The 18,962-nt window shown below is 39.6% G+C and overlaps 1 protein-coding gene across 1 annotated transcript in view; it reads left to right on the top strand.

Moving 5' to 3' along the window:
* LOC109032726 (uncharacterized) overlaps positions 1-17,265 on the top strand; it is a 52,066-nt gene extending 34,801 nt beyond the window's left edge. The window contains exons 2-4 of the mRNA XM_019045002.2: positions 6,734-8,348; positions 10,435-10,718; positions 14,179-17,265. Coding sequence (XP_018900547.2) covers positions 6,734-8,348; positions 10,435-10,616 — 1,797 coding nt within the window. The 3' untranslated portion in view covers positions 10,617-10,718; positions 14,179-17,265. The remainder of the gene's footprint in view (positions 1-6,733; positions 8,349-10,434; positions 10,719-14,178) is intronic.
* Positions 17,266-18,962: the final 1,697 nt, after the last annotated feature.

Genomic DNA, 18,962 nt, shown 5'->3' with positions numbered 1-18,962 from the left:
GGTCAAATCGCAAATGCCTTACACATGCAAAATCTCCATTAGCCTAGATGAATTTCCACGTTTCCTGATTTCATTTCATTTTTTATATTTTTTAAACGATGAATAAGTAGAGTAATACCTCGAAAAATTTTCACTGAAAAAAAGTGACTGGCTACATACACAGATTGTCTCGTCCGTTCAGGGCTCAGAGGCCGAGCGTTCCGGGTGTTGGAGCCGTAGTTTCGGTTGCTACGGGTGCTGCGCTCGGAACTTTTGGCCTCTGAGCTCGGAATGCGGACGGTATTTCTATCATGAGCACAAAAAAGCATATCGACGGTGAAACTACCAAACCACGTATCTCGGTTTGCGACGTCGCAGACTTCCTGTCATACTTTATTTTTTAAATGAAAAACTACTTAACGTCCAGTCTTGAAAATTTCTGTGATTTTTCCTCTTCGTGCGGAGAAAATTCTGTGAAAATTTCAAGGAATGATATTGATTTGGTCTACTTCAAAAAAATAAAATGCGAGCGTAGATTTTTAAACACCGCAAACGAGATACGTGGTTTGGTAGTTTCACCGTCGATATAGTCACATGGAGAATAGGGCTAGAGTGGAAACTAAGATACGCCCTCAGGTCGCACAGTGGATCGAGTCAATTAGAAAGGTCGGACACGAAATTTTGGACCGAAACTGCAAATTTAGATGTTAATTCCATCACATTTCAAATTGTAAGGGCTGTATCTCACAGGAAATTTCACGAGAAAACCATTGGCAGCACTTTTAAAGCCTCGAAGTTTTGTATGAACGGAGTTATGTGCTTTCAAAAGTTCCAAACTCCAGCCCGACCTCTCCGATTAACTCGATCTACTCCGCGTCGGAGGAGCGACGATAATTTATTGGCAGTGAGAGATGCCCATCAGTTTCCCGGTAAAAACACAATCTATGAGCTAAATTTTGCAACGTCGAGATGTAAATACTTTCTTTCATCTCGTCGACGCGTAAACGTAGCCGACAAAAAAAAAAATAACCCATGCGAGAAAACCAGGCAACGTGTAGTGTAGTTGGGCTTATTCTGCTCAAAGCTGCCCAATAATTGTAATTGGTGCACGATCATTTTATGTCGTGACGTTTACGGCAAATTGACGGCGTAAGTCCACAATCACATATCTCGTTTGCGGTGTCTGAAAATCTCCGCATCTAAGTTATTTTTTTAGAGGAGAACAAATTGACATCATTCCTTGAAATTTATGCAGAATTTTCTTCGCACAGAGAAGAAAAATCACGGCACTTTTAAAGATCTGCCATTGAGTAGTTTTCTTTTTAAAAAATAAAGTATGACAGGAAGTCTGCGTCGTCGCAAACCGAGTTATGTGATTGCCGACTTACACCGTCGAAATATTGATGGCGTCTGCATTTAAATGAACGGTCCGGTCTGAATCGAATAAATGTCCGATTTTTTATGAATCCGGAAGCAGATTATTGAAATCTTCACAATGAGTTATAGCTCAGTTAAAGTATAAAAATCGGCCGGCGAGCATTTAACGGCAAATGCATCGCCTTTTACGACCGGTAACTGCATCTTCATTTTGCAGAGCAAAGAAACGAGAAAGATCTAAGTATGCCTCGGGCACTCACATCTTCATTCATTTTCAAGTCATCGCGACTTTATAGCCTGTTCCAAACGCCTCTACTTAACACGTAGATTTAAAAATCTTAATGTTCGCAATCTGCTTAGTGTAGTTAATTAGAGTGTCAAGTTGTTCGTATATCGTTGATTGCAGGTTAATGGGTCAGTTACAGGATCTTGCGATAGTAGTTGAAGTTTATAGACCAACAAACATTTTTAAGATTTATAGTAACTTTCTTCATTAGTCTTTCCTGACAAACGGAGAAACTTGAACTTTTGATAGAGCACAGAGTTGTTTTAAAATTCGTTATGCGGCCTTCATTGCACTTTAAAGATGCAGATTTTTTCTCGTGGTGAGGGATTATGTAAAGCTGGATTTGAAATTCTTTGATGCAACACTCCCCTTTGGACAAAAAGGAATTACCATCGTAGCATCGTTAAACCGAATTTTCAAATGAGAAATACTATTTTTGCTGCTGCGTAAAATCGCCCATCTGCATGAGTAAACTAATTGAAAATATGTTGTAATTTTTTTGCCAAAAATTGCAGATCCCAATCCCAAAATGTAGTCCATTCATCAGGAAGATTCTTCGCATTGTAGTTCCTGGTCATTAAATTGAATCCAATTATTTTAACATTAAAATTGAGGGACTTGGAGGACAAGTGCTGTTTTCGAATAAATTGAGATATTAATGTTTTCAAGTAACACTAATCTGAATGCGTTTTCTGGGAAAAATCATTCCAAAATTCTAATTTTTAAGCATCAGAAAGTCAGTTTGAACTTTCTCTCCGCCATAAGGATACGTGTAATCTCGAAGCTTCAAACATGTTTCTCTCGAACTTGCAAAAATTGCACTTATGCGCCTTGTTCTCCAAGTCCCTCAATTCTTACCTTTCAATCTCGTGTTAGAATTTGTAAAGTTTTACCGAAACTTAAAAATTCTCGTTTTTCAGCATCATGCAAATTTGTATCGAAAACTGGTTCCGTAGCGTTGTTGAATTCTGATTTAATCTTTTGATCAGCGAAAGAATTATAAAAAAACTATCCAGTAGAGCCGCGGAAGAAAGGACGAGCTCAGAAAATAAAGAACCAAAATTACTGGAGAAATTTGAGGGTTTACCACGACCCACTGATATGAGGAAGGATTAAATTTCCGCGCGATAAATTCCGTGGCGACGCGAATTTTTTTCGCGGACGTCAAAGGCGTGATTTTAGTTGGCAGGTATTTGCAAAATGCTGACTCATGAGTATGCCAGCCTTGACGGTTGGTTTTTTTTTCGCAAAATCCGGCTTTGCTGCGAAGAGAGAAAGGCAGCCTTTTATTTGCAGGTGAATCCGGGAGAAATTTTTTCCGTCCGGGACACCTTAAAAAATTCTGAGACTGTTCATTCAGCCCAGTTACGTTAATATTGAATAATCGTCGATGTGATGTAATATTGGTCGCAAATAATTGAATTAATTTTTTTTAATATTTTTTTTTGTCAGCATAAAATGGATAAATGGATTTCCCCTAATCCATGATATCAGTATACCCCAGAGCCAAAAGGTACTTAACTAACATGTTTGATAAAATCGAATTATTTGCATTTTTGGCATGCCTAGGCTCAGCATGAGTTTTATATGTTTGGAACATTTGGTACCAGTATCTAACGGGGGTAGCGAGATGGCAAAAGGTGCCTAACTCAATTTTTGTACAGAGTCAAAAGGCACCTAACTCCAATTTTTTGGATTTAGGCCTTCATAGCTCACTTTCGGTTCAAATTTCGCCTTCAACTTCTCTAGAATCTGAGAGAGCATACGGCCTAAAATAACATAGGTCTCTTCTTCTCGTATTGCATTTACCCGCAGATACGAGGCAAGGAAAGGCGTTGAAAAACGTTTTCCCTCGATATCTCGGAATGGCTGAAATGGAGTTAGGTACCTTTTGGCCTTTGGCAATGTGGTATAGTGCCATAGTTATCTACATTTTTTTTTTCGATATGAGGATTCATTTACTTGCCTCTAAATACTAAGATCATATTTTGAGACAAAGAACACTAATTCTAGCTCTTTTTAGAAACAAAAAGTGTGCAACGAATTTCCCTTTGCAGGTAAATGCTTTTTTTGGCGGGCCAGAAGTAGTACTTTCTTATTGCAAAATGTACAGCCCATTCGGACTGCATTTTGCAATTAGGAACTACGATTCTCAGCTATGGTATTTTCACTAATGGTACATACTTTGTTTTTAATCTGAGCCAGAAACTGTGTTCATTCTTGCAAAATGTAGTCTATTTGGAGTGAGCATCTCAATCTACGGTTTGCGATGAGGAACTACTATTTTTGGCTCATCGTGGTAAACACATTTGCACCATTAATTTCCCCGTGCATTTCCGTGATTTCATTTCCTGATATGGTAAAGGATCGATAAACAGGGTGTTCGCAGCGAACACCTTAATAATCGATTCTTTACCATACGTTTAAATGGCATAAAAATCAATACACCGCAATTCACGCCACGCTGCGCCACCGTCGCGAGTACGGGTGTCATATCCGACTCTGAATTCGACAATGCATTACAACTAGAGAAAAGAAGAGGCGGTAAAACAGGCTCTCGTTAAATCCGTCCGAATGGATTGCAAACACGCAAAATCAGCAAAATATCGATAGCCATAGTGCGAAACCACGTATCTCCGTTTGCGACGTTGCAGACTTTCTGTTCCTGACGTTTTTTCATTGTGAAACCAGTAAACGTAATTTCTTAAAAATTCCGTAATTTTTTTCTCTGTTAGCAGTCTCTGTAAAAATGTCAAGCTCTAAAGCTAGCTTGTTTCTCTTTTAAAAAATAAACCGGACCGAAAATTTTGACACATCGCAATGGAGATGCACGGTTATAACCATCAATACGTAGTTTTAAATTTTTAGGATATTTTTGAAGTAGGTACTTCTAATTGGACGTATTTCTGCCAAACGGAACTATGTGCATCAATACATGAGCCCTGAGACCCATAAGAATACATGTGTCGCAGGCAAATAGTAAAATCAGGCATATTGTCAATGCCTAGGCAAATAGTTAAATATCCTACCTAAGATTGAAATTCTGATTCTTTCCCTAATTTTAGACAAAATAATTAGCTCCGCCTGTAAGAAAACATTCTTAGTAAACATTTGCATAAAACCATAGTATTTTAACGATTTTTAGCTTCTGGACAAACACTTATCTTGAAATTTTCAACATGTCATAAAATACAGTTTTTTAGAATTTCAACATTTAAAAATATGAGAAGCAATTGAAGAGGAAGAGTTTTAGGTTTAATGAATTTTTTCCCCAAAAATATTGAAAATTCTTGCGCTATCTTCGGCATTAATCCACAAAATTTTGTAGACGGTCAAAATTCAACTATCTGCCTAGGCATTTGACAAAATGCCTGATTTCACTATTTGCCTGTAACATATGCGTTACAAAGCTCACGTCATAATGCACGTAGTTCCGTTTGGCAGAAATACGTCCAATTAATGACGAAAAGAATGCTACCGTCGAGAGAGGGCATATCCGCGCTCCAGGGCACTGGGTTACTGGTTAAGATCGCTTCGCTCCAGCAACACGTCATGTGCGGCCTACCGCTGCGCGCCGCGCGACCACCACTGCTCACCCGGCTCGGTGTGGCGTGATGCGTGACGTCCGTGACGTCTATGCGCCTCGACCGCGTGAGCTGACGACGTTTGAGTGAAATCTTTCACGCTTGAGTTCAAGGTCGACCTCCTCGTAAATTCCCCGAGAGTTGAATTCTGGCCTTTGGATCACGAGCAGGTGAGCAGATGCTCGTTTGCAAATTACTTAGCACTTTTGGTGCTCTCTTTAGGAAAAAATCTGAATCATTACCATCACATCGTCACCTTCCGGTCGAGGTATCACAAGCGCCATGCGACATTTCAAAATTTCCGCCGCCATTTTAATTTTTCACAGAGAAATTGTTGGTTGAATCTGTTTGAGTATTTTACTGAATTTTATTAGCAGCGCAAAGAACATTATGTGAAATTTTCGGACAGCTTCGTTGGACAGTTTCTGCTCTGTAAAAAAATAAAATGGCGGCGGAAATTTTTAAACGTCGTATGGCGCTCGTGATACTTTGGTCGGAAGGTGACGACATCTGGTTTTGCTGCATTTGAGAAAATATTCATCTACGAAAAGAAACAAACAACACGATAAGGACAACTTCAATCTTGGCAACAAAAGTTTATTTAATGTAATAATGATATGGCTTTCTTCTTTTAAAATCGTTAAAATCTATTTCTATGAGCAAGAAATAACCACTGACAATGTGACCTTATCTGCATGTAACAAGATGGTAAGTGATGGATCCACACTATTTTACGGGGAAAGTGAGGCGTTTTTAATCTTACAATATTCGCAGAGCACTTTTTTGTGTTCCGGTATCAATATCTTAATGCTCACTTCAATGGACTAAATTGCCGTGCGAAGAAAAAACTCGTGTGAGTTTTAGACGTTGCTTTATTTCCTTCGATAAGAAACGAATGTACTGGGAAAATAATGAAAATTTGTCCTCCAATTTTTCACACAATTTTGTTTGCAATCTACCTAATTTGAATCATCTGAAAATTCTCAGAAAATATGCTTAACTTTCCTCAAAAATTAATCATTTTTCGAGGAAAAATTGGCACAATTTGAACTCATACGACGTTCTTGCCTAGCACGGCAGTATGACCCTTTTTCTCGTAGACAGCCATACATGGTGTTCTGTTGCATGCGTTGATATTTAAGGAAACAACTTAAATCGGGACTAAGGCCGCAAATAGTAAAAAGAACACATAAAATAAAATAAAACCCGGGACGTTTTGCAGGGATCATACCCGAATTTTCAACCGGCAAAACAAAGAAAATTAGAAAGAAGGACACTATGGGCCTCACCGCAGTTATTGTGAGACTGATAGTCCAACCAAAATAAACGAGCAAGTGCAACTTGAAACAAACTCGTTTTATTTATTATGCACTGTATTTTATTTTATGTGTTCTTTTTATTATTTTCGGCCTTAGTCCCGATTTATTGTCAGTGTTTCGGGCCGATTAAGTTGTTTCTTCTATCATGTTGATATTTAATTAATCGTTTCGTCATTTGTATGTTTCAGATGAGATGGTACTTCTCGGTGACGCTGCTGTCAGCCTTGCTGCAGCTAAGCGTGGCGGACAACCCAAGCCCCAACCCAAACTCAAACCCTCCGGCCCAACCTCAAGTACAAGTAACCCGAACCTCGGTCAAGATCGCCCGTAGCCTCAACCCGGACGCGACGGAGACGATGACCGTCCGGACTCGAACCGGGGACATCGCCACGCTCATCGTCAAGAAACGCGAAGAGGGCGCCCGGTCGCTCCTCATCCCTCCCGGGGCTGAGATCCACCCCTCGGCGGAGCGAAAAGACGCCGAGCGACAAAGCATCGAGAGCCTCCGCTCTCGAGTCCGCGTCGGGAAAAGCGTCGCAAAAGAAGAATCGACAGTGTCGCCCCTACCGGCGCCGGTCGTCATTAACTCCAGCACCGTCCTCGTCAAAGAGAACCCTGCGAAAAACTCGAGCAGGGACAGCCGACGCCTGCAGATCGACTCAGACGGGATCCCTATCATTCACGGGATTCGCGTCCCTGACGATGAAAGCGATAAACAGGTCTGGCGGAACGCCAGAGTCATCAACGGGATTCTAGTCCCTTACGATAAGGGGAACAAAAAACATCCCTTCAATATCACAAAAACGGCGACGGCTAGTTACGAGTGGTCGAAGATCAAGAAACCAGTCACCCAGACGTTACATACGAGCACTGTCAAGGTCACGCTTCCACAACCGGGTTTAAATAAATGGAAACCCAGTTCCAACGATCGCGTCGGTCTGGTGACTAGTAAACCCTACTCGAACGGATTTTTAAAAACGGATTCGTCGAACCTGAACCCCAGCTGGCAGAAGGTCGACCCGTCGCCGCCGAAACCCTCCGTGGCCCGGGAGAAATACAAGCAGCATCCTTCCGGCTTGTGGATCCGCGAGGACGAAACGACCGCCAACTACGAAGAGAAATACGTGACGGATAAGATCATCGATTACATCAGGAACATAAACAAGCAGGAGATGTACAACCAGAACAACAATAAGAAGTTCACGATCCGTGACGCCCGGATGGTGCGCAACACGCCGACCGCGACCGAGAAGACGGGTGGTATCCAGTCCCGCGTGTTGCATAACCCGGGGAATAGTGTGTACCCGAACTCCTTGTTGTATTCGCCCACTTCGAAGGCGCCCTCGAGGGTGTCTTTCGAGGACGGTGTGCGGACGCCCGTTCTGCAGTACGCTCACCCGGAGTTGGGCGTCCAGGCGGCCAAGGTCACGGCGCCCTCCAATGATGAGCTCATGCTGAAGGGGGATGGGCGAAGGGAGCAGGCGTTAGCGTATTTCTCGCATGATATTCATGCGGATAGGAGTCCGTTCGCCTTTGAGCCCGGGCTAGAGGAAGAAGCCAAGGTTGAATTGCCGGAGGCGGGGCCTACTGGAAGCACGAAGAAGGGGCGCGATACCTCCGGGGTCCTCTCGCGGCCGAAGAAGACGCTATCCTACTTCTATGATAACCAGGCTGTGCATGCGCCCCACGCGCCGCCATGCGCCTCACGCGCCCTACCCGGATATAACCTACAACAAGTATCACACGAAGGGCGGCCCGAGTTACAAGATCAGCGGCTACCCGAGCCCGTACTACCAGGCCCAGGTGAGTTGGAATTTTCCGTTGAATGGACCACTAGACGAGGAACGAATTGAAGCATTCTGATACATGTTCCTCAACCAGAATTTCACGCAGAGCCCGATTTTAACATCTAAAATACTGAAATTAAGGTGATTCGATGGACGCCATATTTTGTGTCAGAACGGCATGCGATATATCGCATCAGTTGGTTCCATTTTTTCAGCTACTCGTCATTTTTCTTCAATTTCGAGATCGCAATTCTGTTTTCAAGAGACTAAAGCACTCTTTTACCAATTTTAACAAAGAAATTCAACGTAATGAAGGCGTGGTTTTTTTAGAGAGAAAATATCGCATTCGATCGCAGTTTCGATGTCAGTATCGAATGCGATGGTTTCTCTCTAAAAAAACCAGCATGTTAATTGTAAAGTCATGTTGTTCTCTTGGATTCTCGATTAATTAGAATCAGAAAACCCCACTCAGGGGTCATTCAGCGGCGCGGCGGGTAACTAGCGTGACACGCGCGCTAGCGCCTACAAACCTAACAGGGATACTTCAAGCATTGCGCAATGCGTGAAGTATCCCTGTTAGGTTTGTAGGCGCTAGCGCGCGTGTCACGCTAGTTACCCGCCGCGCCGCTTCAAGCAACTATTGCGCGACAAAGGTGTTACACAGTATCATGCAAAATTGAAAGCGTATCAAGAATGACAGGCATCCTTTAAGAGTACAGAGATGTCCTCGCAAAATAAATCAAATTAGTATGGCACAAAAAGAGAGCGATATTCCAAAAAACTCACTTAGTCCTAGCATCCATACTGAATTACGTTCAGCATAATTTTTGAATTTCATTAGAGAAAAAAGTGACTTGATATAAGCAGAAACATTCTCCAGTATATCAACAGCGTAAGTCCGTAATCACATATCTCGTTTGCGGTGTCTGAAAATCTCCGCCTCTATGTTATTTTTTTAAAGGAGAACAAATTGACATCACTCTTTGAAGTTTTTGTAGAATTTTCTTCGCACAGAGATGAAAAATCACGGCAGTTTTAAAGAATTGCTGTTGAGGAGTTTTCTGTTTGAAAAATAAAGTATGACAGGAAGTCTGCGACGTCGCAAACCGAGTTATGTGATTACCGACTTACACACCGTCGACTGGCTACGGGAGATTTGAGTTGACCGGTCATAAGAAACGCAGTACTCCACGTTAGTCAAATCGCGCCTTGCAACGGTTTCGGCGGGCTTCTTCAAACGAGCATCGCTCTCTTCTCATCCTTTTTTGTGCAAAGCGTAAACAATTTGATATAGCTGTACCAAAGCGTCAAGATTGAGGTTGCCATATTTTCGCACCGCGGAGACTACCACGGTAACGTTTGGTGTGCGATTTGACTCACGTAGATCATTGAGTTTTCACTGGCGGGAGGTTTGAATTCACGCGTCTTGCAACATTAAATATCTTTGTAAGGAGTTAATTCCAGTAAGTTTCGTCGTGCGAATCATGGGTTACGTGAAATTTTGGTTTAAGAAATATGTATCAGAATGCTTAACTTGGTACCATGTCCAACATGACATGGTACCATGTACATGTACCTGTACCATGGTGCTGTGTTTGACGAGGACATCATTTAAAGCTTAACAGCAACTTTTATTTTTCAAGCCAAAAAAGAAAAATTTTAACTGCAAAAATGCAGCGAAAAAAATTCTAGGGTGATTTTAGAATTCAGGGCAATATTCTACAATTTTGTGGTGTGTCACAAAATACGTACACGGAAAAAATTAAATTGCTGATTGAACAATTCAATTGGTAAAACAAGTGACTGCAATGTTTCAATGTAGCTTTTACAACACAAAAATGCTACTTTAACCACCCCTTTGGTTAAATGAGCTTACGATAGTAGTTAAAGTAGCATTTTTGTGTTGTAAAATCTACGTTGAAACGTTGCAGTCACTTTTTTTAGCACTTAATTGAACTGTTAAATCAGCAATTTAATTTTTTCAGGGTAGCTTTTACAGCTTTGCCGATGGTCATTGATGAGAAACGCGGTCCATTTAATACTTTCTGGCTCTCACCCTTTGAAATGCGTGAAAAGTTCTCAAAGATTTTTGATGTTGACAGGTGAGCGAGAACCGGCCGTTCTGGGAGCGGATAAGCGAGTCGTTCAAGGAGCAGATGCAGACCGGGATCGAGAGGGTGTCGGACCTGACGCGGCCGGTGGTGGAGCCCCTGGTGGAGGCCACGCACAAGATCTCCCAGAACCTGGGTCTCAACGGAGGCGGCAAGGAGCTCTCCACCATTAAGGAGAAACTCGGGGTCGCTAGTTCCTCGTCCGTTCTCCTCCCTGCCCTCGGACTCGTCGCCGGAGGGGCTGCTCTAGGACTCGGGGCGGTCGCTGTTGGAAGGTAAATTCCGTCATGTTATATATTAAGGGTTGGGGCCAAAAAAAACAACAAAAAAAGGAATTTTAAAAGAAAATTCAGATTTTATTTACACGGAAAAATGGAATGCTGATTTAAACATTTTATTGTCAAAACATATGCCCGATATGTTCCCAATGTACACTGAAAAAAAAATCTCTGTGTATTTACTACGAAAAGGGTAAAAGTACCAAGAATTCAGGGTTCTATTTGATCCCAGTTTATTCTTGGTAAAATTACCATTTGTGGAATTGGTAATTTTACCGAGAAATCTCGGTAACTTTATTGAACTTTCTCGGTGATTTTACTGGACCTCGGTAAAAACGCCAATATTTTTTATCGACTGTGGTAGAATTACCGAGATAAAATGGCAAAGTTACCGGGAATTGATTACCAATAAAAGTGGTGTTCTTACCTGAAAAAAAAAACAGTAAAAATACTGGTTTTTAGGTAAGTTTACTAGTCTGTCTTGGTAAAATTACCAATAATTGATAAAAAAAGTGAGATGGTAAAGGTAGCAACGGACCTTGGTAAAAACACCGAGAATTTTTTTTCAGTGTATATTTTACAATATTTCAAAGCTAATTTAACCACGGGGGTGGTTAAATAAGCATTTTTTAAAATACAATCTAAATTGAAAAATGGAGTTTCACCGTTGATATGTTACATATTTTCAAAACTCAACATAGAATGTGCTGAACTGCTGAAATGAATTCGAATCTTGATTTGATTCTATTTCACGTCCACCCGAACGATGGAATCCGAGTGGTTGATTTTCTTAGTAGAGCGTTTAAGTCTCTCGCAGTCTCTCTATGTCCCTGTTTGACCATCGTAGCATTGACGATGTATTCCTAATAAACTATCGGATAAATTATAATTTTACGCATTTTGATGTATGTTTAATTTTCAAAATTTCATGTGCAACACAATTTGCGTGACAAAAGTAACTGAAGTCAACCCCAAATAAAGATCTCAATTGGTGTTTTTTTCTCCCCCAGAAATCTCTTAATGTCAGCGAGGTAAGACAAGTGGTGCACAGTGGATCGAGTCAATTGGATAGGTCGGACAAAATTCGGAAACTTTAAAATCTTATAACTCCGTTTATACAAAATTTTGATGTTCTAAAAGTGGTTCCATTGGTTTCATCGTCAAATTTTCTTCTCGCAGCACCCCTTGAAATTTAAAATGTGACGAAATAAACATCAAAAAGTGTAATTTTAGTCAAGAATTTCATTTCTGACTTCTCTAATTGACTCGATCCCCTGTTTGGCGTGCTCGCTGGGACAGCCAACAGACGAATCTCCGGGGTGACCATGATGTATTCAATTTCGCCGGAAACGTGTCTAATTATTGAGCATTTACATTTCGCCGACGGATGCGTAAATCACACGCTGGACCGATGAATGGAAAAACTTTCTCAGCTGACAATTTTCGAAACGTTAACGGGCTTAGTTGCCGATGTGGTATATTCCTACTAACTTTTCTTTAACGCTTTCCGAGTAGGGGCGTAGTTAGATCTTTTGTTCTGGAAAGGAAGGGGAAGGTAGAAAAGTACCTAAATTTTTGGCTACCGCGCAGGCGCGCACGCATCAGAAATTACTAAAATTTGAGTGTATCGCGGCGCAATTTGGCAGCAGTGCCGCGGATGCAGCTGATCAGATCCAGAGTCGCTGCTCGTTGCAGCGCGCATGTCAGCGATGCGCGGCGGCGGCGGCGGCGCGGTGGCGGGAAAAATTAAGAGAGTGCGAATTGTTCCAGCGGATGGTTTCTCTCATTTTTATGGCCGGTTGTGTGTATTTGGCCGGCTAATTCCGCACTCGAGCAATCGCTCTCAAAACGCGAGCAATGAGCAATTACAATGAGAAAAAAAAAGAAATCGCAAGTTGGACGATGTCACTGGAACAATGATACCGCCACGGCCGCGGGCAATATTCGCTTCCAGTTTCCCAGACTTTCGTGATCGCGGCTCGAGCCGCCTACGAGCGTTGCCGAATATCGTCTAAAATACCCCGAGACCCGTGCAGAAATGGGGATATTTGGCAATGCCGGAGGACGAAAGCGCCGCGAAATTTTCCACGGCCGATTCGTTTCAACGCCATTGAAACACAAAGAAATTTTGGCCGAACGGAACTGGTCGCCGGTAGTTCACCGACGCCGCGCTCGTATTGATCTGGGAACAATAAAATAGGGGGACTAAGTAGCAGTCGTTTTGAGAGTGAGTCGAAAATTGTGCGCGCGTCACGTGCTATGCCGAACGAGGGAAAAATCTTGATGCATGGCGGCCGATTTAAATGCCAGAATGAGTACTCAAATGCGTGAGAAAGTAAAAATCAGGGGGAAAATGTGACCATGATGGTTGGAGGTAAATATTTCAAGGAAGCTATTATTGTCTATTCATTTGATGAATTCAGTTCTTAAAATTGTTGATGGAAATATGCAGCATTACCAAATCGCTGAATTTACTCAATCGAGAGCAGAGATACAAAACAAAATTTCATTTTTCATAAGATTTCAACGATTTTTCAAGGATTGGGCATGCAACCTGCAAGGGTTTTCTGAGAATCCGATAAGGAACTTCGAAATTTGACTTATTAATTTTTTTTCAAAAATTTCATGATTAAGATTTTACCATTCCTGTACGTTTCATGAAATACTAAGTCCGTTGCAGAATTTTTTTTTTTAAAAAATTCATGAAATTGTTTCTGTAATTTTGCATTTCTGGGTGTAAAAACAAATTATATATGGTGCAAAAATCAAACATAAAGTTTCAAAGAAGAATCTACTATGGAGTCTCAAACATCCGCGAATATCTGCGATTCGAACTATCCGCGGCCAATCAATGCCTCCGCACAAGGGAATGTGCTAGGAGGAGAGGGCTGGACATGAAATTTTTTGCTAGAATTTCAAATTCTGATGTTCTCACGAAGTAAATTTCATAAGAAACCCAATGGAATGACACTTAAACTTTTTTGTTTCACTATTTCAAAAATATAAACTTTCAAAGTTTCCAGATTTTGTCCGACTTCTCCTATTCTGCCGTGCTAAGGAAAAACGCCGTATGAACCTACAGGCGTTGCCAAATTTTCTTTGACAATACAAGAATTTCCTGGTAAACTTATGAATATTTCTCTTCCAATTTTTCAGATAATTTTGTTCGCAATTTCGTCTAAAGTTCCTGAAAATTTCAAGGAAAAATATTCATAACTTTTCTCATACATGAGCATTTTAACAAAGGAAATTTGGCAACCCTCGAATGTTCATACGGCGTTCTTCCTTAGCACGGCAGTATTGGCTCGGTCCAGAGCATTCCGGTAGCGCATCCATGGAAAATAATTTGCTGAGACCCAAATACTCACGTTATGATTGTCAAATGTAAAAATTCTGTACACAACGATATTTGAACCAAAAATTAATCTGTTTAATCTTATTTCTCTCAATTTTGCAGAACCACCATGGACGGCACAGAGGTCGTTGAAATGTGATCTCATCGTAATGAGGAGTCGCATAACCAGACTGATACAAACCAAAGACGTAAAAATGGTCGTTTTATCCTTTAGTAAAATTTAGCGTGGGTGCTTGTTTAAACCTCTTCATCTAATTGCAGACACCGAAAGGGAGTTAAAACGGGCATTCAATTTGAATACTTTCCTGGGTGATAGTCCTTTGTTCATCCCCAAAATCAGGTCAGTCGGGCCTTTGTAGTCAGAAGCTGATAAGATTCGACGCATAAGTTTGTCTTACAATTGGTAGGGCTTATTGTTAGATTTCTGTGCGAGACTTATGTTTTTTTAAACTGTTTATACTCATGTCGATGTTAACAGTAGCTAAGAGCTAATCGATGGTGAAAGTCGAAAAAGACGTATCTCAATTTTTGATATTTCAAGCATTTGTCTCTTAATTTTTCGGAAAACTAATTATTGAATATATTTTAAGAAATTTTTATCAATTTTCTCCCGAATCAGTCATGACCAGAATTTCTTGTAAAAATTATAGAGTAACGTTCATATTTTTTCTTTGAGAAAATTACACAGTAACTAAGTCATAGAGACATCAAATTTGAAGCAGGTACGTGTTTTCAAATTCTTGCTTTCATCGTCGTAATGTGAGTGAGTGTATAGATTGTTTTAGTTCTGGCTAAGGTTTTTGCACGAAAAAAAAAGTAAAACAACGTCAGCTGTAGTCACTACTATTCCGATATCGGTTTTGTGATCCAATATATAGGGTATTCCAAAAGTCCGTAGTTCCTCTTTTAAAATTTTGTCTTAACGGCGCCTTTGAAACAAACTTCGGGGAATGTTTCTAGATCAAGGAGGAGAACTGTGGTAGTGCTTAAGTGGTACTTTTAAGTAATCGTCTCTGACCATGGAACATTCCTCAAGTTTCGTTTCGGTAGCTCGCCTAGGAAACAGTCTAAAAGGGAATTTTGAGATCCTCTACATTTATGTGAAGATTGAATTACAAAATTTGTTTAAAGTTAATAAAAGTATAGGTGTTCCGGGCTTGATTTTTTTTAAAGAAATACTACGGAGTATGTTTTGCTCTTCCGAGCAGAAGAGAGTTCTTAATTTCAGCTTTTTTAAATGACTCTCTCTCTCTGTTTTGTTTTTTTATCGGCCTCTGGTTCAGTAAAGTAAAATTCACAGCTTTGATGGGAATCCTTTCAATTTTGACTTTTGTCCTCCGTTATATATAGTGATGTAAATTGACTGAGAATGACACTTGCGGGAAAGTTCCATTATATTTTTGATGACGGTAACATGACAGTCAAAATTTAAAGGATATCTCACCAGGTTATTTATTGCATAATAATGTACATAAATAATTTGGTTCTTATTTTGTTTGATTTTTCAGTCTTTTTTTAGTTCAACGTTTAAACGTTTTACTAAAGTTAAATACATGCAGGGATAAGTAAATTTCACATGATATTAAGCAGCCTTTGCTATTGATTATTTTGTGCTTGAATTCAGTAACAACGATTGATAATTTTGTTTTAAATTTTACCCGGATTTTTCGCAATTTTTCCATGGTGCCAACTTAATTTTGCAATCATGGGCTATCGAGACGTTTTCCAGCGCTATTGATGTAATTTGAGGTTCGCTCATTCCTCTCTTTTTTAACTTAAATGAGAAATATAAGAAAGGGAGAAATAATTGTTTTTGGCAGTCACAATTGAAAATTAAAAAGAGGGAAGCAAAACGGCATCAATACGGCGTCCTCAAATAATGAGCTGGAAGTTAAATCGCTCGAGAGCCATTTTTTACAACTATTGTATAATATAATTATAGCTTTAAATTATTTATTTTTGTTCTTCGTTTTTCATATTTATTTATTTATATATAGTTAATTGTATTTATATTTTTAAAGTTTTTGCTGAAAATATGTATAAAATGACTGTGATTTTAACTCTTATTTACCACCTTAATTTATTGCTTTGAAAACCTTCATTCAATTTTACACTGACATGTAATGCATTAGGTAGTTAATTTTTCAAATACTCTAAATTAAATTTTAGTGTCTTCCTTTAACAGCAGCCGGTTAAAAACGCATTGTTCAGTTTATTGTGTTGCTACTAAAGTTGTTTGAAGGATCCGAACAATTGCAATACTCCTATTTTTTAGTATGAAATAAGTTTCATCTGTGTGTAGAGTGAGACTTTCCTCGGGGAACATTGGCACTGGAAAAGAGTAATCAGATATAAAACAAAAAATATGTCTTCTGATAAAAAGTTTAAATAATTTCAGTTCAACGTTGACTATTTTACAAATTTATCAAATGTTTAATTAAAAATACACTCTTTTGATTGAAATGTAACGTTTGATAGAGATTATTTCTTATACATAAAGTGATTCTCTTCAAGGTCAAGCAATTTTTGGACACTTCCCAGCAGATTCCACTAGACGAAAGAGTTGAATTAGGTCAACACTAACTTGGATTAAATAATCAAAACTCTGGTTACCGTTAAATCTACAATAGAATACTTGAATATTGAATATACATTTGAATATGAGAAGTGATGTTGCAAGGTAGTAAAAGCATTTTTAACATCACTTTAAGTTTACCTGAAAATTTATTTTAGCCAGGTGATTTGTATAACTTTCATTGAGGTCCACTTTTTTCAGTATCCTCCTAAGCTTCTCAAACTATCGAATTCAGAACGTTAAGAATTGCATGATAACATCAAGAGTCTTGTACCTACAACAAATTGAACTTTAAGTCTTAGAGTATTTTAAAACTAATTGAGCTTTTAAAACCGTGTTCAAAAAGCTCCCATTGCAGATATCCATATCAGGTCCAGCACGAGTAGTTTCTTTGCATGCAATAAAACCACCGATTTATTCTAAAAAATTGTCGGCTTGTGTATGATTTTGTGTTATCAGTAAAATTTACTGGGAAAAGCAATGAATCCACGAAAATATAGAGCATGTTTAGCTCTTACAAATTCGAACTGTCCAGTGTTGTTGTATTGTAGTATAATTTATTGTATTATTATTTTTATTTTTTGATCAATAAGTTTCTAACAAAAATAAATATAACCTTTTCATTAAACTTCTCTATTTTTCATATTCCCTAGCATTTCAAACAGACATAAAAATGGTAAAATACCGCAGATCTTCAGTTCTCCTTAAGTTTCTTTAAAGGTGTGCAGTCTCATCAAACACCTTTCTAAGATAGATTTTGTGTAATTTTTTATCATTTTAAATGATGGTAGCCCATACATGTGCATAAACCTAATGGTGATAACGAGTTGAAAAACGCTGACTCGCTGTGAAAGAAAATATTTTCTCTTCCAAGCAATAACTTTTTGTTCCGGAGAGAAATAATTTCTCTCTGGAACACTCAGGATTTGCGATGTAAGTGCTTTTCCAAATGTAAAATTTTGCGAGGAATGCGAATTTTACGCTGGTTTTCTCTGAGACCAACTCTCAGGCTCGAAGAAACTCTAAAAGTTGAGGCTGTAATGGAGGAGATTACCCACGCCAAGCTGAGAGTCCACCTCTGTATCCATTCAAACACTCTATGCAAAAGGAGAGCGGTCTCCATGTGTAGGGAGCAATTGCATCACCAGGGTTTCCACCTTATTTAGGGACTCCAGGGTCGTGACTACGGTAACCCTGCAGATTTATTTGCTCCCTATCTTTACATACTAATAAATCATCACTTAAATATATTAAATTGATAAATGTAAAGAAAATATTTAACAATCATTAGTAATAGAGAAGCAAATGGAGAGTTTGACTGGATGAAGCGGATGGACTCTGCGCGGCATGAGGGATCATCCTCCTTAGGGCTTCAACTTTAGCAGCTTTTCCTAGCTAGGTAGTTTATTTCAGAGAAAACCAGTGGCATCATCGTGTTTATCACAAAATTTTACTAGAGGAAAACCACTTAAATCGCAAATCCCTGACACATGCAAGAGCTTCATTGTCTAAAACGCGCCGACTAATCTGCGAAATTTGGTGGCACTGGAGACTCTCAACAGCTTGCAGGAAGGTTCGTCGTTGGGGCGTCTCGCATGAAAAGCACCTTAAAACATCGTGTGCACTGCACTGCCGTGCAACGCAAAAACGTCGTAAACGCCATTTTACATGTTTTGGAAACAATTTATCGTAGCAGAAAAACTTGTGTACCTTGGGACAATGTTTTTTTTTTCAGAATTCTTTCGCAAATACTATCAAGAACTTAACTTGAAAATTTGAGGTGCATGGGTAAAACAGTTTTTATTTCATGAAGTGTTGAGTTCCTAAAAACGAGGGAAAATATTGATGGATTTACGGCGTTCTTGCTTAGCACGGCAGTGTACGCTCCGGACTTAGTATAGGCAATTTGCACATCAAATGCGTAAAACGGTGTAGCGTTGGAAGTATTCCTCCGATGACGAAGGCGTTATATTGGGTGCGCGTAGACGCGCCTTATAATGCTCGCAATGATTTACATTTGCGGCTTTAGCGAGTTACAGTTATTAGAAGTAAATTATTTTTGTAAGAACTGAGCAAGAGCTCCATTCAAGAAAGAGATATCTTGTACATAAGATGGGAAAAACATATAATATTGTATCAGATTCCAACACCGATATCGCACTGGGTTGATTTTTTCATATGACCGACAAAACTATACACAGTAAAGACACAGAGAAAATGGGGCGATCTTATTGGCTATAGTGGATGGCTGCATTGTCATAAACAAAGGCGGTATAAGTAAGCCATCATGTACCGAGAAATGGCACCTACA

The sequence above is a fragment of the Bemisia tabaci genome, chromosome 7, assembly GCF_918797505.1.
Source record: "Bemisia tabaci chromosome 7, PGI_BMITA_v3".
NCBI classification, from domain to species: Eukaryota; Metazoa; Arthropoda; class Insecta; order Hemiptera; family Aleyrodidae; genus Bemisia; species Bemisia tabaci.
This window is presented reverse-complemented; position numbering and strand designations above follow the sequence as displayed.